At 37.3% G+C, this 15431-nt stretch overlaps 1 protein-coding gene across 19 annotated transcripts in view; it reads right to left on the minus strand.

Moving 5' to 3' along the window:
- Window positions 1-5409: 5409 nt before the first annotated feature.
- Window positions 5410-15431, minus strand: part of abi3bpb (ABI family, member 3 (NESH) binding protein b) — a 32601-nt gene continuing 22579 nt past the window's right edge. For 9 of the 19 annotated variants that reach the window (XM_085151574.1, XM_085151576.1, XM_085151575.1 and 6 more), the window contains 13 exons: window positions 14909-15100; window positions 13939-14004; window positions 11859-11945; window positions 10295-10363; window positions 10060-10185; window positions 9471-9560; window positions 9102-9311; window positions 8839-8944; window positions 7720-7799; window positions 7064-7093; window positions 6819-6977; window positions 6610-6732; window positions 5410-5939 (listed from right to left, as the gene is read on the minus strand). In XM_085151574.1, coding sequence (XP_085007700.1) covers window positions 5824-5939; window positions 6610-6732; window positions 6819-6977; window positions 7064-7093; window positions 7720-7799; window positions 8839-8944; window positions 9102-9311; window positions 9471-9560; window positions 10060-10185; window positions 10295-10363; window positions 11859-11945; window positions 13939-14004; window positions 14909-15100 — 1454 coding nt within the window. In that variant the 3' untranslated portion in view covers window positions 5410-5823. The remainder of the gene's footprint in view (window positions 5940-6609; window positions 6733-6818; window positions 6978-7063; window positions 7094-7719; window positions 7800-8838; window positions 8945-9101; window positions 9312-9470; window positions 9561-10059; window positions 10186-10294; window positions 10364-11858; window positions 11946-13938; window positions 14005-14908; window positions 15101-15431) is intronic. The other 10 variants (XM_085151580.1, XM_085151588.1, XM_085151589.1 and 7 more) reach the window with 5 other exon arrangements.

Below are 15431 nucleotides of genomic sequence, written 5' to 3' on the forward strand. Positions count from 1 at the left end.
CACGAAACAACAGCAACACAACCACAACAACCAACAATCAAAAGCCTCAAATGTCAAAAAGTAACAAGCAAGAAAAATAGCAACATCACGACAAAACACAACAAATGAAAGCAATAAATGATTATAACCCAATGAACAGTAACAACAAATAGAAAAGCAATAAAACAGCTACACAAATACAGGAAAACAATGAAAAATGCAGCAAGCAATAACCAATGAACGGCAACAATGCAAATGATAATAACGTGATGAAAGGAACAAATAACAACACAAGAAAAAGGAACAACAAGCAGCAAGAATCATTGAACAGCAATAAACATAACAAAAATCATCATCAACACAGAAAACAGCAACAATCAAAAGCAACAAATAAACAGCAACAAGCAACACAAGGAAAAGCTTATTGTTGGATTTTGGTACCAGACTGATTCAGATTAAAGAAACTGTGCAGCTGTTGACAAGTTGACCAACCTCTGCATGTCGTGAATGACAAACTCTCCCACGGTTTTTTTCTGCTTCGGCCTCTCCCACAGTTTTTTTCTGCTCTCTGAACCAGGCATTACCTCACCTACCAGTTGTCCCATTTGTCATTAGTGATCCAGAGAGAGCGTTCATGTCTTACATCACAAGGTGAAATTACAGCAGACCTGACACGGTGCTCTTATTCTGACGAGACTTCCTGCTCTGATTTTTTTTTTCTCTCCTCCTCGTTCATGGTGAACAAACCTCCACTTTTCTGGTCACAGAGTTGAGAAGTCGTCACTATTTTCCCTTCTTTCTATGTGGTTTCAGAACTGGAAAACTGATGTAATCTGTCACATCACTGCTGGTGTTTCTAACTGGAATTGCGGTTGAATTTGTGACACTGGGGGATGAGGGGGTTTGTGGGTAATATGAGGATGGATGATCTGAGAAGGGGCTAAAAACACAATATGATCCCCTAAAAATGTTCTCGTCCCTCACTTTAATGACTTCAGTGTGGAGTCTGCAGCTGCGTCCAACCAGACCTCAGTCAGTTTTCCAAATTTAAAGACATCTTCTCTTAGGTTCACTTTCTCTAAGTCGACCATTGAATCTGTGAAGAACGGCAACACAGTTTTTCACTCTTGGGTTTTTTGCAGTTTCTCTGAACATTGCACAGTTTGACCTTGGGGTGAATTTCTTGTGCATTCGTGTCTGGGAAGTTTGGCAGCTGCCTTGAATGTTTTTGATTTGTAAATATTTTTTTTTCATTGTAGAATGATAGACTTCAGATTCCTTGGAAATAGCCTCATATCCCTTCCCAGACTGATGGGCAACAGTTGCTCCCCTTAATTCATTGCTGATGTATTTTTTCTTTGGCACCGTGTTAACACACACCTGAAGGTTCCAGACCCGCAAACTGACAAAACTTCTGCTTTTCATCAAGTGCATTCAAATCAGCATCATGTGGCTGCTACTTACCCTTTAAATTCCCATGGAAACACTGAGGTATAGTTAGTTTTTCACAGGACTGCAAGGTATTTTGAAAAAGTGTTTTTTTTTTGCATGATAAAAATGATCAAAATTGGCATTTTGACCACTGCGGTGTTATTTTTTCAGAAAAGAAGTAATCACATTTGTAAGAGGGCTTTTAAGTAACGTCAACATGCTTGGTTATCTTATCTTAGCTCTAATATGTACCTGGAGTAGATATACAGAAACCTTTGGCAAGTTCTGAATTTTACTTCCTTATTTAGAAATGTTGTAATGTTTAATATATCTATATAGACTATTGTCTTTGAGTATAGTGATCAAACCTAATCACCAGACTGAAATGCTACAGGTTGATAAGCTCATTTCAAGAAGTTGCTTAAGCAGAAAATTAATGTCTAAGATTCTTTAAACTTGTTTGATCATCTTCAAAAGGCAAAAATTTAATCTGGTCTGTCACTAAAGGTGGATTTCAGTGCTTGTGTGAACTAAAAAATTTTTGAAAAGATTTTTATTTGTGTTAACATTAAGTGGCGTTTACTCCCCCCCTTACAGTCACAGGCGTTTACTTTGATATTCCCCAACTTCTAATTTTCAGCTGTGAAGAGGCTGGAGCTGAGAAATTGAACACAGCTGAAGATAAACACTTCCTATCCATCCTGTCTGACTTTCTGATTAATCCCTGCGAGCATTTCCCAATTTAAACATAATGGATGTGACTGTTGTTGATATTTTCATTCTCATCTTCAACGAAACACATTTCCTGTGTCCTGAGTTAGGAAATATGGGTTAAATTTATTATTTTACTTCAACAGATTAGTGATCTTTACAAGATGTACCCTGCCTCTCACTCTATGACAGCTGGGATAGTCTCCAAATCTTGACAACTCTGAATTAAGTATTGATTAATTCAATTAATAGTAGTTAAGAAAATAGAAAAACATAATAAGGTTCTGTTCTAGGTAATAAACAGATAAAGCTTTATGCATGTGGAGGGTAAATAAAGACACTTTTTTTTAAAAAGGACTCAAAACTTCTTTATTGTTAAAAATCAATATAGAAACAAATGTATGTAGAAAAACATCAACAGCAATACATTCTTATTTTTCCTTACAAAGCACTCATCTGTTTTAAATGATCCCTGCTTTATAATAATGGGCTTTATAAATGAAGGCGGTCAGGATTGCAGCTGGAAGGTAAAGGCACAGTACACTGCTTTATTGTCAGGAAACAGCATCTAAGCAGGACTGCGCAACACTGTGTGGAAGAATCAGAAAACACCCTGCTAATGCTGTATTATATCACTGCTCTCTACTGTCTCTGCCTCCATCACTCCACCATATATTATTAGTGTGACAGCAGGTAAGTTTGAGGCTGGTGGAAGGACAGGAAGTTAACGGCAGCCTTAAGTATTATAAAGATAGATTAGCAATTTAGTTAATAGCCCTAATCTGTGACTTTCATTACTGCACTTCTCAGATACCACAGTCATGTAATCTGTTTCCTGCCAGTGAGAAAATTTATATTACAATACACACTGCAACTAATTGAATGGGTACCTAGTCTGCTCATTTTCAGCACTCTGCTTCTTTTCTTGACTCTACTAGAGTAGCTTTGCATGATTCACAGTTCAAATAAAAATTGATACTTATATTTGCCCTTCATAAAGCCCTCCTTTTAATGAACCCCTCAGTTCATTAAGTGAGTTGTTAAGCATTTCTAACAACTCCATTCCCCCTTCTTTCTTCTGATTGGCCAACATTTGGAAGCCTGTTGACAGAGTTATACTGTCTGGTTGTACTAACTACTCAGAGTAGTTTGAAAGCTGAGCTTTTGGCTTAGAAGGATTACTTGAACCTCATTCTTTGAAACCTGGTGACTCGTAATATTAACATTCAGCATCTTAATGTTATATTCATATGACAGGTAAGAAAATGCAGACTAGGTGCCCTTAAAGAAATGCCCATTTGAAGACACGTAGAAAGGCAGATCATGGCACTCCATTACTTTTTCTAACTTAGTTGCCATCTCTAGATGTTGGTTAAGTAAACAGCACGTTTAATGCAGATATTTCTGGATTTGCTAGCCATCAGAACATCATTAGAACATTTCAGCCACATTATAGTTATCTATTACTGTTTTCTTACTAATGTTGTTATTATGATCAGATTTTGTCTCAGACATTTTTGTTGTTCATTGGGTCATTAAATTTGTTTTGATGAAACTTTACTTTCGTTAAAAATTGTTAAAAATTGTATCTTTCAATTCCAGTTATTAATGCCTTTCTTATGTGTTGCTAAACATATCACAAACAATATAACAGGATTTATTTTCATGCATAATTTCCATAAGAAGATATAAAAAAACCCTTTAAAGACTGAAATGTCTGAGTTCTGAGCCAGATGGCTCATTGTTCCCGCAACTATCTGATTGTGACAAATAGTGTAAGTGAATAAAACTGGTGTCTGAGGTTTCCATTGAGGACTGCATACAGGCTAGTTGTCTAGCTACTCAAGGAAACAGATACTCATAGCGTTCCTGATCTAGCTATCGCTGCCCCTACTTTAGGCTTTCGTCTCACAGACCTATAGACTGCTTGCTAGGGAAAATATTGAGAGTGTTTGCAAGCATGTTGGCATCTTCCATGCCAATCTATAGGTCCTGTAGGCTTTTGGAGCAGTGCCTACTTTGTTACCAGGTTCAGCCAGTGACATCTAGCAACCACTCTCCAATATTTTTTCCCTAGTAACTGGTGGTTGCCATGTGATGGGTTGCTAGGCCTGCATGACTGGGTCTGTTGTTGAGCTTGAAAAACCACCAGGGCAACTATGGCTCCAATGAGTTAATTTGGTAAAATACAGAAAGAGACTGTATTTAGGGAAATGTTTTATGTGATTAACCAGGCATCAGATGGCAATTAGTTTCCATCTTTAGGACCAGTTAACAAGTTAATTTCCCATTTGAATATTTTAACCCTACCTAACTAGAAATAAAATCTTTAAACGTAATTTGGTTATTAAAATGTAAATAATTCTGCTTTTGACTTGCAATCAGGCAGCAATATTAGTTTCCCACCATGCTCTAGCATGAGGAAGGACAAAGAAGAGCATATTATAGTACCATTTGTTTTTTTTCCTTTTTTTTTTTTGGGCCATGGTGAGAGAAATGCATCTGCAAAAATGTACTGAAAAAAAAATACATTCTCTCCATATACATATAAATACATTTCTGCTGTGCAAAATGCAAGTGTAAAAGCCTCTCACCGAAGCTCAGCGTTCAGTCAACACATCCAACGTATTGACATGTAAAGCATGAATTTTAGGCATTTCACCTAAAAATGTAGTTTAAAGCACCAAAACTCAGGCCAGCTTGATATTTACTTTAAAGGACAATGATAGAAAAGCCGCAGCTCTTTCTCCATTAATAGATCAGTTAATGGACGATCAATTAATTGTTTGTCTATTTTCAAGTAAAACATTTGCTGCTTCTTAAATATAAGAATTACATGACAGTAAGCAAAATATGTGTTTCAGAAATTGGATGGGCTATCTTTTACTGGTTAATCAAAAATAACTGGCAGATTAATTAATAATGAAAATTAATTAAAGAACAGCAGATTCACAAAGCTGGATTAGTTACCTACAATGCTAACTTAGTTCCTGAAAAATATCACCGGACTGTATTTTTGGGGCACCTTTCAGAGCAGAAAGTACATTATTTGGTATTTATATTTTCAAATACATTATTTACTTTTAATGTTTAAAATAGGTTTCTTATTGCTGATATGCAGTAAATTTATTACACATGATGCTGTCTATATTTTCCACACTAACTAGTGAAGCATTGGTTAAAGACTGGTGATATGGATGACTGCCAGTTGTCGATGGATGAATGTGAAGCAGGATGGTATCTTTTAAAACCTCTCACTTGAATTACTTTTTATGGCATTTCTTTAAAAAAAAAAAAAACTCCTGTGAATTCCCATCTGTGGCCCTCGTGAAGCAATGCAATCAAAGACTTTTTGATAAATAACATCTCACAAGTTATGAAAATAGTAATCCAGGGAGCCAGCTTCCCATTATTTCAATACAAAATAAAATATATCTAGCATGAGTCAGAGAAACGATACCTCTATGAATCTTCATGTTCTAACATCACTTTAGCCTTGCTGCTAGATAAATATTAAAAATGAGGCATGGTTGCTATATCATTTATGATGAATGCTCTCTCCTTACAAAGTCCCTGACAAGTATATCCTGTACATTTTTACAGCACTGAGTAACATGGTTGAGAGAATTCAGAGGCACGGCTTAGCCATCCAAGCTTTGGCAACAAATCCCATCATAGGCCTCTGTGAGGATGACTGTTCGTCTACCATTTGCCAGGAATGGGTGTTCCACACTCATACCATGAGACGTAGTTGACATGAGAATGTCCTCCTATTTCTCCAAAGTGGACAGGTTCTTGACGCAATGCTCTAAAGAAACCTTGACAAAAAAGAACAATACGTGATGAGGAACATATTTTAAATCTGATACATTCTATCCAATTTGTATCAAAGCACCCGATTAAGAGCAGCAGAATTTCCTATTTATTGTAATAAAAATGTACGGACATATAATACTAAATAAATGATTGTGATTCTAAAGGAAATGGGAAAACTAAAAGATTCTAAAATGTCCTCTCTGGTTTCTGAACTCTTATTCTAGATGGGCATCAAAGACAATGACAATGAAGTGGGTGTCACACTGGATTTAAATATAATGTTTTACATTTGTCTGTTATGTCTCATCCCAACCGGTCGCAGCAGATGGCCGCCCCTCCCTGAGCCTGGTTTTGCTGGAGGGTTTTTCCAGTTAAAAGGGAGTTTTTCTTTCCCACTGTTTCCAAAGTGCTATAATTGTTGTTGGGTTTTTCTCTGTATGTATTATTGTACAGTCTAGCTTAAAATAAAAAGTGCCTTGAGGCGACTGTTGTTGTGATTTGGTGCTGTATAAATAAAGTTGAATTGAATTGAAATGAGATGTAAGTACAGGTATAACTAATTTTTTTTTTTTTTAAGACAAATCATGCAGTATACTGGATCTTAATGTCCAAAAAATGCATGCTCACTAAGGAGCTCAGGAAAATTCAGGAAAACTGAAATAAAGCTCATACCTTGTCTGGATGGGAGCTGGTCAGCTCTGAGCTGTCTGCCCGTTCGCCCATCCAGGAATGAGTCAACGAACTGACAGTGATCCTCACCAAAGCCAGTCTGATCTCCAATATTGTAGAATTTACCTATAAGGGGAAATATAGAGAAACAGATCAGATCTGGGATCAGTTTCCCTGTTAAAGTGGGCAATAAATTCAGCATTTGTACTTACCGTTGAGTGTTTCACTCAGGTAGATCTTGTACCTAAGTGAGTTGCATAGCTGTACACCAACAAACTTGCGGTACCAGGTCCTCTTCACATACTGTTTGCCATGGCAGTCAGAGTATGAGTCTGTCTTGAAGGGGAACTGAGTCCAGATGGCATCTTTTCCTGTACAGAAAAATAAATATAACTTTGTACCTTTAAACAAAGGCTTTTCTTATAACCATGTGGACATAAGGTGGATGTTAATTTACCTGAAACGTTCTCACTCACTCTGGGGTCCGCTAAGGAAAGAATAACAACAGGGTCTTAACAGCTTATATAAAGAAAGCATACTGCACATTGATGCAGGAGTGCCTTCTTATAACGTGAGCAGCAACCTTCATCATCATCTAGATCAGTGAAGCAGAACATTTAATTATTTCTCTGTGTTTGAAATATAGGATATCAATTCACTCATGCAATGTTTGAAAAAATCAATATTCTGGATGTCAGCTTTTAAAAAACAACTAAATCAGTGACTTGTTAGTAATTCTATCAGTAAAGTCCAGTTATGGATGACTGCATAACTGATTAATTGTATTTTGCAGGCAATCAGGAGTGAAGTCTCAAGTCTCACATTATGATAAATTTCTAGCAGGAAATTACCTTTATGCAATAGCGGTAATTAATTATACATCTGCAATGAGTTGCAATTCCTGCTAAGTGAATTTGAAATGGGCAGAAACAGTAGCTGCCGCTGAGGGTGAACATTAGTCTTAACTGATGAGCGGAAAGTTTGGAGCATTTTTACTTGTTGTTTAAAACATTTGAAGTCACGGAGAGGTCCTGGAGTTTCAGTTTGACTGCAACTGCTTTGGCTTGGGCATTCTCTAAAGACAGGCATAGTTTGGGTTTAGCAGGAATGTACCTGACTCTGTGTTGAAGGTCACTGGTTCACTGGGAGGACCTGAGCCCAGCTCATTCCTTGGCTTCACCTTGAACTCGTAACTAAAAAATGGGGGAAAATATAGCATTACAATAATACATAATCAGGAATAGAGTCATAACTTTTTCAAAGATGACACAGCAAACTCAGATGCCACAAAGTACAAGAAAATGTAGTACTTACTTAGGTATGAACTATATTGCAAAATCTTATTAAGAACTATAATTTATCAAAGTAAAGTAGAAAATAAAATAAAAACATCAGCTGAGCCCAAAACAAGTACCAATATATTCTAATACATATTAGAAACTACTTGTTAATAATAGTGATTTTACTGTAGCAAAGGATTTCTCCTTAACCATTTCCTCTAGGTCACTAAAAAAACAATACAACAACTATTGTTTTCTGTTCTTTTATACTGTATCAAAGTTACACAACTGACTGTTAAAACAGGTTTTATAAGCTTGGACAGTCACAAACATCATGCAACCCGTGCATGACAGTGAAAACCATGACCTCTGCTCACAGCTCTTTATTTTCATATGGTTTTACTGGAGTCCAGACTTGCCATGGGCCAGACTTAATTTCTAACCACCTTCCTTCACACCGAAAGCTTTCCCACATCGCGGCTCGTTAAAGCGTCAGCAAGCGTAACAGATGCTCTGCTTATTTTACTGGGCTCAACTGACTTGGGCTGTTTGAACAGCTGAATGAAATGGCTGCAACGCCAACCAGCAGATGTTCAGTCAGATCTGAGTTGCAGAAACACTTAAAATCCAGAGATTAATATGTATAAACCTGCTTTATTGTAATGAACTGGTTTCGTTTGGAGATTTTTCACATTTTTCATGTTTTCTCTTTCTTCTGTGTAGCCGACAAATTGACTGGTTCTCTTGGCTACACAGCAAATCAATCTCATAACATGAAATCATGGTAAATAAATCTGCAGATAACTCCTGATGCTAGGCTGTGAAAATTTGCACATGGTACACAAGGCTAGTCGATTTCCAATCTCAAATTCTACAATTTAGAAATCGACTTTGACTTCAACTCCATGAAAAGTAAAGTTGAAGAAAGAAAACTAATTTAGGTAGAACTTACCTGCTCTCAGGTTTGAGGTTCTCTACGGCAGTATGAGTCTGGTTTGTAGTCAGGATGGAAACCTGTTCTCCATCTGGGCCTTTAGCAGTGGAGATGACTTCGTACACTGAGAAGAGGATGACAGAATTAGGACATGACCAACAGAATTGTGATAGAACACAGCTAAAACCACCATAGGAGTGTTATAGGTTAGTCACCAAAGAGTTTCAATTTCATTCAGTTTTTTGTTGGGCTGCTGCAATAAAAATTCAGCTAATAAGTACCAGTGGTTTCATTGTCAGTCTTCTCCCAGTCCAAGATGATGAAAGATGGGCATCCCTCCACTGTCACCACAGTGAGGTTGGAGGGTTGAGTCTTTGGTGGTGATGTCACATTTGTCTCACTGGGTTCATCTTCGGGAAAGTAGTTGAGGGAAGAGGTAATAGAGCAAGGCTCATCTGGTTTCTTTCCAGTTTTGTAGATGACATGAGGTGCTGTAGAAAGAGAACATGAATGTAAAGCATAAGTATCATTGGGGTTTGAGGTTCACTTTGTATTTGTAATTGGAGCTGGAACAAAAAATGCTTGTTTTGATGTCTGTATCGCTGTACGGTAAAACCCAATGTCCTGCTAAAGTGACCATTTCAGCTTACCTACGTAACGTTTTTTGCCCATGGCATCAATCTCAGAGGATGGCTGTGATTTAAAAAGATCTGACTCCTCCCATGACTCCTGTCGAGGTGCTGAAAGAAGAAACACAACACAAATTGTCTAATTTCAAGAATAAACCTTCTGGGGAAAAAATGACCTTCCTTTTATGTGCAACATTTTTTGTAAACAAAGCAAAATATTACAAGAAGGTATGTCTACTTCTTGTAAGCTGGTTTGTAATATTTTGTGCATATTGTGCATGTCCATGAATTTTTTTTTTCTTTGTTTTGTTTTTGTGGGTTTCTTTTGGGAGTGAGTATATAGTTAAAAAATACTATATTTTCCAAAAGCTTTATTCAAAGAAAGCAGTGACTGACATGAAAACTTTTAAAGTGCCCAGCAAGGCCCCATTTGGCAGCATATTGTAAATAGACTTCATGTTCAATCATTGGTCACATGCATTTGGTTAAACTAGCAAAACATTTCAAAATAAGCAGGAGAAAATTGTCTTAAATTGCAGTGTGCATGTGGTAAACTGGACGAAACTGGGCTGATGACTACTACTTGATTGCCAAGTGGAAATCTTTGTACCAGTAGTAGTTGGTGTTGCAGTTGTGGTCTGTTTCCGTTCTTGTTTGATCGGCTTGGCGGTCACTGCTGGTACTTTGGGTTTCAGGACAGGCAGTTTATCATTCTGTTTGAAGTTGTTAACTTTGTCTGATGGAAAATATGTAAACAAAAACAGTTCAACCTTCAGAAAACTATAAATGTTGCAGTTAAACAAGGGTGTAGACAAAGTTCATTGTTTTTCTTATTGAGTTCCTACCCGTTTCTCCAGGTTTTCCAACCAAATTTGGCTTCTTGTTGATCTGTATGGCTGGACGAGCAGGAGATCCTGAAAGAGACAAAAACATTATCTTGTTACAACCACCTTTTCAGCCTTTCTTTTACTGTCCTGATCTAAACCATCTCTGCACTTGTGACTTTTTGTATTAAAGGGTCTCTTTCATGTACAATCATTTCAAATTTCTTTTACTACTATTCATATAAAGTGCTGCAATAATTTTCTAAAGTATTACATGATGGGAATGTCTCTGCTTTAGATCAGATTCAGGCTCGTTCTGTAGTCTGTGGACAGTATTGCTTTACATAAGGCAAAAATAAAGCTTTTACAGCTAATTTGGATCTATTTTCTAGCCAGGTGCTGTCTAATCTCTTGAAAAATAAATTTTTTCAGCTAAGGTAGAACTCCCTACCCATTTCCAAATGCCAAATGAACCTTAAAACATGAACAATTCCTTGTAATCCCACAAGATCTTTTGTGTTTTTCTGACTAAAGTCCAGAACCTGCAGCCAATTACACCCCACCCCTGCCCCCTTTCCTCTTATTTAAGCAGAAGCCAAATTCTTCACAATCAAGGAATGGACTCAGTTCCAAAACTAAATAGAATAAATGCAAAGCCAGGAACATGAAAGATGATGGAGTCCTGAAACATGTTAGCTCGTAACATGAAACAACACAGATACATTCCTTTCAATCAGTTGCATGTAAATATGTATGATGGGCTGCCTGTATGAATGTTTGCTGTTGTTTGACATGAAGTTTGGTTAAAGTTGTTTAAGCTTCATAGAGATATTTTGCTTACTTGGATAAACCTTGTATTATTCTTGGACATAAATTAGGAGGCTTGTCAAGAAACCACAAGTGGTACAGTGTTCTCAAAGGATCATTATATTGGAAGGTCAGAGTGGAAACTGTGCTATAATTATAGCCTATGTTCAGAAATGCCTCATGATTACAATACAGGACTAGAATAAATAAATATTGGTATAATTTTTTTCACACAAATAATTCTAAAATAAAAAGCAAACAGAGGTTTCCACATTCTGATGAAAACTGTCCAATGCACGCCATGCTGTCCTGGTTCGCGTGAGGGTTTTCTAAACACGGCATCTCTGCAGCAAGATGTCTGAAGCTCATCGCACTCGCAATCAGGCAAGAAGCACAAGCTGAAGCATTTGGACCCTGGACAGAAAAATTTTAAAATAATACCAAAGGTCCAATCGAGATGCCAGGTTCATCACAGGCTAATTAGAAACAGTCTCCTCCTTTAATTTCTGTGGTGAGAAAAAGTGCAAAGCTCTGCAAAGTGAGGTTCTGTAAAAGTAAGCTAACAATCAGTGGAGCGCATACTTTCCAAAGCCTTTGGCCAAAACTTTCAAGCTGACGGCCAGTATTTTCCTTCATGGTCCTTCTAAAGATTTGTTTCTGGACATGTAACACCACCAAACCATGCAGTCTTGGCGATGTAGAGCAACTGGAGCGGCAGTCAGCACACGGCATGGGCAAGTTTTGGGTGCAGACAAATGAAATTCATGCCGTTACCAACCATAAACCCACTCTTCTGTGGTGGGACCCGAACGACCAAACACTTCAGGGAGTTCAGACTTCTTTTCCTCCAGCAATGAGTTGTTCACTGCAGCAGGAGAGGCACTGCGATTAAAACTGGAGTCTGTATTCAATACTGAAATAAAGCCCTGAGACGCCTTGGCCTTTTTCCTGTTTTGCATTTTTAAGTTTCTGTCAAAAAGTCATAGATCAGTGGTTTCTGGGTGTTAACATACAAAAGACAAAACATCAAAACTAGAAAACTGATGACACCAAAACCAGCTCATGCATACTGGACAGGAAGACCATGCCCACCATGACACCATGCACAATGTAAATCATTAACTGTATAATTCCCTATAAGCTTTTGTAAACTGTGATCTGACCAGGTTTCAATTGTCAGATGGGTTCTGAGGGTGGCCTAACTCATAATACAACTGAATCTAAAGTGAAAGTTCTCATAACCCATATCACCCTCTTTTTTTAGCTGCTTATGAAAGACTTCAAATTCTATTGAATTTTCTGATGCTTGAAAGTCACTGCAGAGAGTTTAACCTCTGCTGAAGGTATTACTAGAATAACTTCTATACACTTTTGCTGGTACAAAAAAACCAAACAAAAAATATGCTTATTCTTCTAAAAAGACAAATGAAAAAAAAGGTTTTCTAATATTTTTCTTTCATTGGTCCGTAGGTTCCTATTCCAAATAAATATTGCAGCCAGTTTGTGCCAACAACTTGTTAAGCCTATTAAAGTAATTGTTGGAGCAAAAGGACTATTTTCTTTCCTAGTTGGGTTGGAAACTACTTCAAATCATCAGAAAGTAAACCAAACACTACAAATAAAATAATGGTATTAAGTTTGAGAGAGAGCCCATATAGCAACTATTATAACTACTACTATATTAATGTACAGAGTAAAGCTCAACAAGTGTAGGCAGGTCGGAGCCAGCAATAACACTCCACTACACCAGCTCTCATTAACTAAGTTACATTTTAAAAGCATTACTTTAACTAAAAGAGTAACAACACTCCCAATAACATTGATGCCTTATATGTATATTTTTAGATATTTCTCTATAAACTTAAAAGGCCAGTTTCAGAAAAAAGATTCTAATCAATTTGTAGCTCTTGATAATAATCTTGACAGATTATTTTCTGTCAATTTTTATCATTTTCAGCAGATAACAGACTCTTTTCTTTAGATTATAACTCTGGAAACACTATTTAAACTACACACAGCTTTTTTTAAAAAAACCCCATCATGCTAATGTTCCCAAAAACTGTGCAGTAGCATAAAAAAAGTTTGAATTGTGGGGAAATGGCCAAAGTTTAAAAAAAATCAATAGTCAACCCTGCAGACAACAAATAGCTTAATTATTCAATACTTTTGTAAAACACAATCTTTAAACATACATCCACAAACAACCTTTTTCAGTGACCTTAATGTATTATCTGACCGTTTTCATCTGCAGATGGAGTTCATCCAAGAAAATATACATTATTTCAAACTGATCAGAGTTTAATGCTTTTGAAACTGGTTCTAAGGAATAATTGAAACTTTTTGTGAAATATTCTACATGGTTATTAGAGCAAAGCAGTGAAACAGTGAAGCACTGAAATGTTTTTTTTAGCCCAGCACCCAAAGAGTTGAAGAGCTCTCAGGTCTCTGAATTTGCTACAGTTTCCCCAACCACAACCTTAAACCAGATGGTTAAATACTCCCCACCACCAACAACTTGTAGAACACAGAGGGACACAATCAGCTGCTGAGCTTAAGTAACCAACTCACATAATCAACCATGTGCAGCGGCTTGATTACTTAAATCTCTCTGACTGAAGCTTTGCTCAAAACTGGCTTGAGGCAGCGAACGTGGGACAAAAAGACAACACAGATGGACAGACCAATGGTGGACAAACAGGTGGATGGATGGGTGAATAGTGCATGGACATTAAAGTATTAATAAAAAAATGGATGGACACAAAAAACACCAACAAGAGCTGCAGTGGAGGTGAAAATGCTGCAAAAGCGAGTGAAGGGTTAATGATGAAACACAGAAAGACAAACAAGGTCTTTTTTACCCAATCGAGGTCGGGACCATATGGCCGGTTTAGGTGGGGAAATGCCCCGGTGTGGTTGTCCATTTACTGTTGGGAGAAAACTGAGTGTTATGAAGGGAAAGAAACTGTCTCTGAAAACTGAACCTGATGAGAGGACAATCAACCAAGTCCTTTTCTAACCAAACAAATCTTTTTTTTTTACTTGTCTTGACTATTTGGAAAACACCTACTTTTCCCATTTTTTCCCCAACTTTTGTCCATTTCCTTAACTGTACAGAATTCCTTAATTCTTGTCATAGATCAGTTATGAACCAAAGATAAAACTTTATGTGCATTAATTATTGTGGAAGCAATGTAAAATCCCACTAGTTGATCTATTAAACTTTAAGCCAAAGCTTTTAACGGACTTGTGTGGTTGTTCGCCTGAAAGGTTCATTTAGCAGCCAACAGTTAACAAAAATGAAGTTTCACAGCATTTAATCAGAAAAAAGGCAAAAGTAAAATTGTGTTGAGGGGTGATGAGATGCAAAACAGTGTTGAGACACATAAGAAATTCTTTCTTAAAATTGAAAGAATAGTGGCACAGAAAACCATTGCAGAAGGCTCCAAATTGTCTCAGACAGTAACAATAGATGGGAAACTGGAAGATAATGAGTCCACAAGAGGGAAAACCAATCAGTGTTGATTAGAATATCTCACGATTCTACAACCGAAATAGTAGGTATATTTAATGTTTCAGTTCTTTTTGGTATCAATTTTTCATCGACTTGATTTTAGAATCTTGAACAAGAGAGAAATATAATCAATAAGCCTGTAAGTATTTTTCCATCAGATTTGCATTTGACTTGAAAAGAAAAGTCAAACTTAAACTTCAGTACTTGAAATTAGACATATTTCATGGCTTAGCCTATCAAAACATTTTCCCCTTGGACAGTAAAAGACAGCAAAGCAGCAAAGTGAACATAACAGAAACAGGTACAAGGAGGATTACCCCCAAGTTTCCCTGAAGTTGGGGATGAGTTACTCGATCTAGAGGAGGGGGAGTGGGGCTGTCTGAAGCCATTAGAGAAGGGAAAGAGAGGGTTTCTCGATGCTGGCCTCATGGATCCGGTAACTGTGGTAGCTGCTGGGTTGTAGGGCTGCAAGGGCAGCGATGGAGTGAGATTTCTTTTGTTTCCTTGACCTAAAAGATCAAAAACAGTTGCACGGCCTGTGTTACAGTCTGATCTGACCTTTATCTGTGTTGGCAGACAAGCGAGCTTGCAGCAGCCCTGTGCAGCATCGTTAGTGATGGACCATTAAATCTGATGTCATTGAATTTATGGAATAAATAAACAAATGAGCACGATGGGACCAAGATGATTCTTTAAGCGCTCACAATCTTGAAAAACCAGTCATCGAAGATGCTGATGAATTTTGATAACTGGAAGATTGTGTGCTGCATGCAAACACCAGATGAAATGTGCGTGAAGGTGATACTCCTGGATTGAGCAGCCATTCCTGTGGAAAAAACC

The sequence above is a fragment of the Neolamprologus multifasciatus genome, chromosome 23 (assembly GCF_963576455.1).
Source record: "Neolamprologus multifasciatus chromosome 23, fNeoMul1.2, whole genome shotgun sequence".
Taxonomy (NCBI): Eukaryota; Metazoa; Chordata; class Actinopteri; order Cichliformes; family Cichlidae; genus Neolamprologus; species Neolamprologus multifasciatus.